The sequence below is a fragment of the Suncus etruscus genome, chromosome 2 (assembly GCF_024139225.1).
Source record: "Suncus etruscus isolate mSunEtr1 chromosome 2, mSunEtr1.pri.cur, whole genome shotgun sequence".
Lineage (NCBI taxonomy): Eukaryota > Metazoa > Chordata > Mammalia > Eulipotyphla > Soricidae > Suncus > Suncus etruscus.
Window position 1 is genome coordinate 95,134,415 of NC_064849.1, and position 10,369 is coordinate 95,144,783.

Consider the following 10,369-nt stretch of genomic DNA (forward strand, 5'->3'; position numbering starts at 1 on the left):
GTCCAGAATCAACCAATTCTGTTAGGAAGTGGGCTTGTGGTTTCAGGATTAGTAGTGGGTATGAGGGGTTCCTATTGGGGGGGGGGCATAATAATGATCTGAAACCAGACAGAAGCAGTTAAATATAACAGTGTTAAATATAACACTGTAAGTGGCCAAATGTCTCTGAATCATTACACTTAAGTTAAAATGGCCCACTGTGTACTCTGTATTTTAGCACTTGTTAAAAATTATTGTTCATGTCATTGAGGACTGATCATGGAGTCCCGCTCAGGGAGAAATGCTGTCTTCTAGGCAATGCCTGGGATCTAGGGTACCAAGGGGTCCATGTAGGGATGCGAAGTGGAGAGACCCAGGGGGCATCTGATACCCACCTCAGCTCCACCCAGGCATTAGAAGCCCCCAAACATCAAGTGTTAGTGACAATCTGCTTGAAGGGTGGCCTTTATTTTCTGATGGGAGCATAATGGGGACTCTTGGACAAGTCACTGCCCACCTACCCATACTCCTCGGCACAGGGTTGTGCCCAGAGCTGCTGTGGGAGTGGCTAGTCAGCCTAAGAAGGGTCGAGATGCAATTCCTGTAGCTCCAAGGCCTGTGACCTGTTGGGGGGAAGAGAAGACACTCAGGCTCTGGAGCTTGGTGCACAGCCAGGCTCATGTCAGAGACTAAAACCCCACAAGTTAACAAGGGGTGCCACAACATTTCCAATGTTTGCTTTCTCAGCACTGGACTTTCCACCCTGCATGTGATGACTGTCACTAGCTCACTTTCCTGCCTGTATTCTGAAATGGCCATCAGAGCGCCATTGTGTAAGCCTCTCAAACCTTGAAGATATGTCCTGCCTCATGCTCCTGGGACCATTGCTGTGGGCTGAGGCCATCGGATGCAGATGTCACGTACAGGTCCGAGTAGTTGGGACCCCCGAAGCAGCAGGATGTAACCCTGGACACAGGCAACTTCACGGTTAACAGGCGAGTCCCTAAGACAGTGTGAGGTCAATAGAGGAACAAGGTGTGCTCACTCCTGCAGTGTGTTTCTGATCTCCATGTTAGGGGATACAAAAGCATGTTGGGAGTCCCAGTCTGTGCCCTTGACAGAGGTGCTCAGGGGTAATGCCTGAACAGATGTCTTCTAAGAAGGCAAATTAGTCTCTACCCTTCAACTATATGGGCCACCTCTATCCCCTACAGTTATGAGATCCTTTTCTCCCTACAATTATGGAGCCCCTCTACCACTACAGTTATGGATGACATCTACTCCCTACAGTTATGGGTCATCTCACTTCCCTACAGTTATGGAGCCCCTCTACATCTATAGTTATGGAGCCACATCTACCCTCTAGAGTTATGGGTCACCTCTATCCCTACAGTTATGTGACATCTCTACCACTACAGTTATGGGTCACCTCTACCCCTACAGTTATGGGACCCTTCGATCCCCTACTGGGATGGGCCACCACTGCCCCCTACATTTATGGCCCACCACTGCCCCCTACAGTTATGGGCCACTTCTGCTCCCCTAGATTTATGAGGCTACCTCTGCCTCTATAGTTATTGGTCACCTCTACCTCCTTATAGAAATGGATTTTATCTGTGTCTTCAATCCCTGAAGTCAAAATTTCACAGATTCGTTGGCCTCCCAGGCCCTGTCAAAAATGGTGTGAGTTCAGCCTGCTTGTCCAGCAAACCTGTCTCTGGGTCCAGACGGATGATCTGGCTTCCATCAATGCAGGCTATCCAGAGTTTGCCCATGTTGTCCACGCACATTCCATCCGGCATACCCTGCTCCTTTGGTAGTTGGTACAGTAGCTTTGGTTTGGCTGCAAACGAAGATGGTTAGGTTGGTGTGAGGGCCTGGTGATTCCAGCTAAACTGTGGTCCTGGAAGGCCCAGCTCAGTAGGGAGTCTTCATCATAGCCACTTTGCAGTCCACTCTGCAGATGGCCCAACAGGTTGTAGGGTCCCTGTCTTCAAATATAATTTAACCAAAAGACTTTCTCCAAGACTGGATAGAAGTCACATACTCAGTTTCACATGCTCACCCCATTTCCCCACAGTGGGCAGTAACAGATACCTTCTTAGGAGCAGGCAGAGGAAGTTTCTTTCTCACTCTCTCTACCCCCTCTCCTTCTTTCTCTCTCTCACATACACTCACATGAGTGAACCCCCAGTATAAAGTTAAAGCATTTCTGTCTGGCATTTTAGTAATGGCCAGTTACTGCTGAATCTTCTCTTGTGACCCCTTTCCTTCCCAAAGGGCTTGGGACACTGCCCCTCCTCAGGGCTCTCCACCTAGCCTTCCACTCCAAGTAGGTGGCTCTGATTCATTGGGAAATTTAATATACCTCCTCAGAAGCCCCTTCCCCATCCACTGCCCACCCCCTCTCGAATATGACCAGAGCTTCCCAGACAAGCCCTCCACCCAAAAATTCTGGTGGACCTTTACTGATGGAATCTTTGTGATGTAACTGGGTTAATATGAGGGCCCAGGACCCACTCCAGATCCACATCCATGCAGCCTGCTTGGTGACACCCAGGGTATTGATGCCACCCTCTGAGAGTGACCTCCCAACCTCAGGGGAAGGCCTCACAAGATACCCCTTTCTACAAGTGGGTCTCCATTCTCCAGGGGGCCTTCCAAATGTCTTTTCACAAGCCCCTACCTTTCCCAGGACTCTCCCTCCCCAGGACCCTTCCCTTCTCCCCAACTCTGGGACCAGGTAGGACTCTCTTCCCCTCTGTGAGGCTCAACAGGAGTGAGTCTTGCTGGGGCTGGAGTGAGACTACGTTCATGTCTAGCTCTAGCAAAGCCCTGGCACTGAGCTGGGTGGGTTTTGAAGTGATCGCTACTGGGCCAGACAGGAGTAAAGCAGGGGTTGAGACTGGAGAGATAGCACAACGGTAGGGTGTTTGCCTTGCATACTGCAGAACTGAAATGGACCAGGGCTCGATTCCCGACATTCCATATGGTCCCCTCAGCTTGCCAGGAGCGATTTCTGAGCACAGAGCCAGGAGTAACCCTTGATCGCTGCTGGGTGTGGCCCCAAAACCAAAATAAATAAACAAAAGGAGTGAGGTAGGGGTACTGGTAGAAGGGAAGAAGATAAGGGCAGAAAATAAAGGGGACCCTGTTGGATTGAAGATTACTGAACAACCTCCAGCAAATCCAGGTGCTTGAGAAGTACCACCCTCATAGCACAAGGCCACTGGTGCCTTTGTGGACTCAGTATGGGATGTTCCCCCTTAGCTGCTGTGGGTAGGCCTGATGCCTCTTCCTGGCTGAGTTTCCAGCCCCCTAGAGGACTCTTAGGTCTAATGGGGGATGTCACTGTGGGACCATCAGCCATGCAGGGTTGGGGTACTGGTGGAGGGTGACTTTGTGGGTGCAGACCATGGTGAGTTGTGACTACAGGGTGAGGTCTGGGAGCACAGGGAATCCTACCAATTTCTCCTGTTTCCATCTGGTAGTCATAGGCTCTCACGCATCGGTCCAGGCTGTCAATGTGGTAGAAGGTTCTGTGGTCCAGGGACCAGTCCAGTCCATTGGGAATGCCCAGTCCATGCAGGTATCTGACCACTGAGTGGTCAGTGTAGAGTGTGTACAGGGATCCTTGGCCTGGCTCCCACACCCCAGGGGCTGATTCCTCTGGCATGGTGCCTGCAAAGATGGGGGCAGGCAGCAGCATCACCTCATTCGCCCACCGTGAGCACTGAGTGCGTCTAGTGCCATTTACCCTCCCAGACTGTCGAAGATAGCTCCAGCATTAAGAAACACAGCAAACACATAGCCTCACAGTTCCCCACAGGGTCATTGTCCTCTGTGGAAGGAGCTGAATTACATGCCCTGATCCAGGGTCCTGGATTTGAAAACAGGGTTCCTGCAGATTAGATAAAGGGAAGGATCTGAGAGGAGATCATGCTGAGGAGGGGATCCTCCATTTGAACACGGGGTCCTATCAAGAGACAAGAGGAGACAGAGATCCAAGGCAGGAGACACTGCAGAGCAAGGCAAAGGTGGAGTGTGTGGTCACCTACTCAGGGGCTTCTGGGTTGCAGAAACTGGAAGAAGCAAGAAGGACCCTCCTCTGAAGCCCTGGAATCCCTGAAGATCAAATTTCTGGGTTCCATGATGGGGAGGTGGGTCTGGATCACAGGAAATGAATGATAAATAGTCTTTGTTGGGACTGCTTGGGGGACAGGATCTGAAGGGACACCCAGAGTATGAAGCCTGCCTCCTCTGGGCATCTGGACTCAAGGCAACACCAGACAATGCTCAACTCTACATGTCTAGGGACTGAGTTTGCATGGATCTCGGGGAGGGTCCAGGCTTCTGCCTCTGCAGTTCAAGGGGGGGGGTGTTCACAGGGACCCTCTATAGCCCCTGGGCTCTGACAACATGCCCCAGTGACACTGTGACCCATCTTGGCTGCAAACCGACTCCATAGACTGCATCCTGGGAGCCACATAGCACAAATCCAATGAGAGAGGAACAGTATGGAATCACATATGCCTTCTCTGACCTTCTGTCTGTGAAGAACATTTTAGAAGCATCTCGAGTTTTGGGAGCCATGCTCAAAGGTTTGTGACCTCCCTCCCTCATCCCCACAAGGACATCCTGGAGAGGCATCACCTCCAGGCCTGAGTCATTCTCTTCCTGATGTCCTCAGAAAGGAGCACAGGAAGCCAGAGTGATAGTGCAGTAAGGAGGACATTTGCCTTGCATGTGACTGACCAGGGTTTGATTCTTTGCACCCCATATGGTCCCTGAAAACCCACTGGGAGTGATCTCTGAGCACAGAGCCAGGTGTAAGCCCTGAGTACCCCTGGGTGTAACCCAAAAGATGAAGAGTGCAGAGTTCCTTTGCAAAGTGTTTGTCTGTGCCTGACTCTCCCTGACTCCTGGCCTTGAGCTAACCAGAGGCCCCCACACTGGGTCATCAGATTGGATGCCTGGAGGACAGACCCCAGGCCCATCAGCCTGTGAGCTGCCTCACTTTCAGGGAAAGGGGATGAGGGACAGTGCTCAGGTTTAGAAAGGTGCTCCTGATCTCTCTGCTGCATGTTCACTCATCTTAGGCCCCAGGTGGGCAGCTAAGGCCATGTACAGATGGTGGTTTCCAGAAGAAGCCAAATGGAAAGAAAAATTAGGGTTTAAATGGCCAGAAGCCTTTGGAGCAACAGTTTCAGCCCACTGACACCACTAGCTGCTACATAGAAAGAACGGTGGAGACCAGACAGCACCTGGTGGAGACTAACCATCTGGGTACACTCAGGATCCTGGAATCGTTTGGAAGCCCACCTGCCACAAACCGTCCAGCGGGGTCCACCTTGCCATCGTTGAACCTGTTGTGAGGCTTGTCCTGGTCCAGCCAGGCCGTCCACTCCACCTCCTGTGTCTCCCAGTCCAGGAAGCCCAGGCAGGTGCCGACGGCCACCACATAGGTCCCCTTCCCACGCAGGGCCACACAGCCAACGCGGTCATCTGCAGGGATATGAAGGAGGTAGAGACAGCCACCCTCAGCACCTGAACAAATGCTGACCCTCGCTGACCCATTGAGGAGGCTGGGAAGTCTGTCCCCTCCCGGGCCCAGGTATCTCCCAGTGGATACTGGAAAGTCTGGCCTCCTTGACGCTCCTTGAGGGTCTTTTCTCTGTGAGCCCCTGCCCTCAGCTTCTGTCTGCAGTGGGCAATAGCAGGCATGTTTACAGATGCAGCTACAAATTTGCCATTTGCTGTGCCCTCTGCTGCCTGGCCACAGTGCTGATGCAGGTGTCATCTCAGGGAGAGCACTTTAGTGTGTCAGTCATGCTTCTGAGTGGGTGGCAGACTAGCAGAGATCACCACACTGAGAGCATGTCCCCAGTGCTGCCACCAGGTCACTTGGAAGCTTCACCCCTCCAGTCCTCTGAGGATGCTGCTGGACCAGAGGGGCCTGGCCCCGAGTCTCCAGGGCTCAATGCATGGAGGAGAACTTGTCTTACTGACCCTCCTTCCTAGGCAACTGTGGGAGGGTTCCCCAACTCCCATGACCCCGCTTACTCAGGCCAACTTTCTGCACCTCCCTGGTGCAGGGGTCCCAGCGACACACAGTCTGGGCATTGATGTCCACATAGACCAGCTGTCCCGTCTCCTCTTCCCACACAGGGCTCTCTGCCATGCGGTGTGTCTCTCTGATGACAGCCTCGATCTTGAAGGATGCCATGACCTGCAGAGAAGGGGGAGGCATTAGGAGCTGTAGAATCAGCCCCCTCTAGTTCTGTGACACACTTCCAAACCTCATGTCTAGACACAGTAGGACTCCGAAGCCTGTGGAAGAGGAGGAACTGCCCAACAGCAGCTGCCCTCTCTGCTTCTCTTCTGTGCCTCTTGCCTTCTGGGGCAGACACAGTAGGACCTGAGGTTTCCAACTGGGGTCCACACATCCACACATCCACACATCCTGCAGTCATGACCCAGAGCCTCCCTTCTGATGACTCAGAAACTGGCAGGCCCACCAACCATCCAATCGGTGCTCCCTCCTCTGCACAAATCAGGTTCTTGGGAGCCTGAAGAGCAAAAGGAAAGGTCCAAGTTCTGGCAAGGAAATGCCCCAGGACCCTTTTCCAACCTGCTCTCACCACAACCACTAGTCCCTTTTGCCTTCACTCCCCCACTCAGGTGGTAACTAGGTGCCATGAAGTCAATTCCCAGCTCCAGGCACAGTGGGGTATACAGAGAAAGGCTTGCAGCAGGTTGGAGTTGGACTGGGTGTCCCTAGGCTTCTACTCTATGAGGAGTCAACTTGCAAGAATTTTTCTTTCTAGAACTCCCTCTGTCTGTCTTGGTCAGGGGTAATCCAAAGCAAAGGGCTCAGCTCACAGTACCTGAGCAGCCTTCCTGCAAACACACACCTGCTCCGCAGCTGCCTCAGAAAGCTCTGCTCTGCCTGCCCCCGTGCCTCTCCCATTGAGCAGACACGCCTTCCCCCACTCCCTCCTCCCTTTTCCCTCCCTGTGGCCAATCCTGCAGAGTGCTCTCCTAGGGAGCCTCTATCTTGTCCTAAGGAGCTCCCCAGCCCTGTCCCTGCCTGTCTTGTCTGGGCTTTATGTAGGGTTCCACCCACTCTGCCCTGTCTTGCCTCTTGCTGCCCCAACCTAGGCTTCCTCTCCTTTGGGTCTGGGATGGGAGCTATGGGAAGGGAGAGGTATCTCTTGGGTAGAAGAGAGTAGGGTGCTCTGAGTACCTGAGAGGGCAACCTTGGAGACTTCTACTGTGACCTGAGAGAGCTTATGGCTCACAGCACCTGCTAGGCTCATCTCCCCCACAAGGCTGCACATATGCCAAGTACCTCTTGTACAGGGCTCACCTAGGAAATCACTTCCCAGCATTTGGACCTCACCTGGATAGTACTTTGCAACACACAGGCTTACCTTACGAGACTCCTGGCACACAGGCTCACCTGGGGAGACTCCTTCCAGCACACAGGCTCACCTTGGGAGACTTTTCCCAGTACACAGGGCTCACCTGGAGAGATGTCTCCTGGTACCCAGGTAGACAATCCCCGGCCCATGAGCCTCAACTGGCGGGGCCAATGTGTGCCTGCAAAGTGTGGTTGGTGTGTCCTCAGGTGGGCCCAATATGTGTCTGCAGGTGGGACCAGTGCGGGTGTCCACAGGTGGGCCAGTGGATGTGTCCACTAGTGGGATCAGTGTAGGTCCACAGGTGGGGTTGGTGTATGTCTTCAGGTGTGATGTGTGTTTGCAAGTGGGACCAGTATCATATGTGTCCATAGGTGGAGCCTGTGTGTGTGTCCACAGGTGAAACTGGTCTGTCCTCAGCTTGGCCCAATGTGTGTCTGTAGGTTGGGAACGTGTGTCCACAGATGGCCATACCCACCCAAAGCTCTCTCCCTTTGTCTCTTCAGGTCTTGCACCAGCACTGCCTGGTGGCCCAGCCTCAGCGCCCCAGTTCTGCAGCTTCCTGATGACCCTGAGTCTGGCATTATCACCTGTAACTGGGCCCAGGAAGACTCATTCTACCTGACAATCCTCTGAGCCCTGCGATCTTGAAAGTCTGAGATGGACAGAGGGACTCAGGATCAGGGTGCCGAGTGGCTGCTGAGATCACTGATTCAGGGCTGTCCCATCCACTCATGGAATTGACTGGTCCAACAGAGCAGGTGCTCTGACAGCTTGTGCCCAGGAAGGCTCCCCAAGTGTCTGGCTTTGGTGTTCTTACTTACTCTGCTTATTCTGCTCCTAAGAGCCCTCATTTGGGAAGTGCTATCTGATCTCCAGCTTCCTTTGTGCTCAGGTGCTCACTTGGGCTGGGAGTGGCCTGTAGTGATTTCTGAGATGACCCAGACAGGAGTTGTCATGAAATCCATGGGCACACGTGTGGACCCCATGTAACTCATATTCTTTGCTCACAAGGGAACACTTCAGAAACCACAGACCTGCCTCGATGGCCAGTGATACGCCAGTCTGTAGGGTTAAGAGGGAAGGTCTCAGGGGCGAGGGGATGATGGGTCCCTTATTAGGGGTGCTCCTCTGTGTCTAAAGTCTATTGTTCCCACTGTTCATCTCCAGGCGAGAGGGAAAGGGAAGGCAGCTGCAAGAAGAACCTCTCTGAGAGCCAACAGTACAGGGTTTCTCAATGTCCAGGGGCTGCACGAGGCAGTACTGAAGTTGTCACCATGCCATAAAATGAATATATTGAGTTATACCATATGGTCCCCTGAACCTGCCAGGAGTGACTTCTGAGTGCAGAACCAGGAGTAGCCCCTGAATGCTGCCAGGTGTGGCCCAAAAGAAACAACAAATGATGTGTAAAAAGAGAAACACCAAACAACGGAATAAAGTAAAAGACTCCACGAGGAGAAGTACCTGCATATCCGCTGGACAGAGTGGGACAATCCTGAGTTAAAGTACTTTCCAATATGATTAAACAAAAATGAAAAGAGAGAATTCCTCTGCCCAAAATTAATGCCCAGGGAGAAGTATTACATTTATTCAAACAGAATAAAAGGGGGAGGGACTGGAGCGGTGGCGTATGTGGTAGGGTATTTGCCTTGCACACTCTAGCCTAGGAAGGACCATGGTTCAATCCCCAAGCATCCCATATGGTCCCCCAAGCCAGGAGTGATTTCTGAGCGCATAGCCAGAAGTAACCCCTGAATGTCACTGGGTGTGGCCAAAAAACAATATATATATATTTAAACAGGAAAGAGAAAGAAGAAAGTAGGGAGGAAGATGGTTACTATAGCTGCTTTGTTGAAGATGGCTTTTCGCAAAACCATCTAAATATAAAAATTTCATCAGGCCAATGGGATTGTGTTTTAAGGGTGGCCATGTAACACATCCTAAATCTAAATTACTTATTGTCTGCTAATACCTGGCATAGAAGTATTGGTATACTTGGTATAAAAGTCCTCATCTCCACTGTATATTACTTTGTGTGTTATTAGCAAAGGTACTGTCATTGTCATGAGGTCAACATGAGTGACACAGGGAGGCAAGGTTATTTGGGAAAAATGTTCCCACCCAGGTTACCAGCAACCCTAAAAATGATGGATACATTGATGCATTTTTACAGTTTTAAAAGCAGTTTCATACAAATAACTCCTAAATACAGAAGACCTTACAGCAGTCAGGAAAGCCCCCTTTAAGGATCAAATTATCTACTGTAGGGGCCCGAGCAGTGGTGCAGCGGTAGGGTGTTTGCCTTGCACGTGGCTGACCTAGAACAGACCGCATTTCGATCCCCCAGCGTCCCATATGGTCCCCCGAGTCAGGAACTATTTCTGAGTCAGAGCTAGGAGTAACCCCTGAGTGTCACCGGGTGTGGCCCCAAAACAAAAACAAACAAAAACAAACAAAACAGAAAAATGCATATTACTATATTGCTCAAAACATTACAATGGTTCAGGTTTAAAAAAAGAAGACTGTCTCAGTGCTTAGGCTATGTGTGGATCAGGAAGAGCCTTCAGGTCTGTGGGTGAGAGAATGTGGGAGCAGGAAGCCACAGTAGGAAGCCCTAGGGATCAATTCAGGTGGTGAGGTGGTGTTGACCTTCCTTTGTGGTTAGACAAAGAATGGTGAGTTCTCTAAGAACACTTCCCTCAATTCATGGTTCCCAAGGTTCCAGTGGCCTCTAGGACATTCTCCTGGCCTTCCACCCATGCAAACCATGAGTCTTCTCCTGAGTGAGAGGTCCCCAGGGTCCAGCCTCTCTTCCCAGGAACATGCTCTGCCTCCTTCCAGACTTGAATGTGGACTCTTTCTCTGAGCTCCAGTCTCATCTTTCCTTCATCCATAGGATGATCTCATCTACCTCCTGACTTGACACACCTGCTCGTGCCCAGCTCTCCAGGTTTATAGCTGCAGTT

The 10,369-nt window shown here is 51.6% G+C and overlaps 1 protein-coding gene and 1 pseudogene across 1 annotated transcript; one reads left to right on the top strand and one right to left on the bottom strand.

Annotated features, from left to right (window-relative positions):
• Positions 1-551: 551 nt before the first annotated feature.
• On the bottom strand, positions 552-7,298 carry LOC126001805 (regucalcin-like). Its single transcript, XM_049769033.1, has 8 exons — positions 7,226-7,298; positions 6,279-6,376; positions 6,043-6,208; positions 5,302-5,484; positions 3,445-3,660; positions 1,691-1,822; positions 828-982; positions 552-602 (listed from the first exon to the last, which is right to left on the bottom strand). Exons 1-8 carry the CDS (start codon positions 7,296-7,298, stop codon positions 552-554), a joined length of 1,074 nt encoding a protein of 357 aa, XP_049624990.1.
• Positions 7,299-8,805: 1,507 nt separating this feature from the next.
• LOC126001806 (ribosome biogenesis protein NSA2 homolog) lies at positions 8,806-9,582 on the top strand (annotated as a pseudogene).
• The last annotated feature ends 787 nt before the right edge of the window (positions 9,583-10,369 follow it).

Excerpts from the sequence above, each read along its gene's own strand:
- LOC126001805 (XM_049769033.1), bottom strand. The coding sequence starts at position 7,298 with ATGAGCCTAGCAGGTGCTGTGAGCCATAAGCTCTCTCAGGTCACAGTA. Across the intron at positions 6,377-7,225 it reads CTCCAAGGTTGCCCTCTCAG|AAGGCAAGAGGCACAGAAGA; the intron begins GTACTCAGAGCA and ends TGTCTGCCCCAG. Across the intron at positions 5,485-6,042 it reads GGTGCAGAAAGTTGGCCTGA|ATGACCGCGTTGGCTGTGTG; the intron begins GTAAGCGGGGTC and ends ATATCCCTGCAG.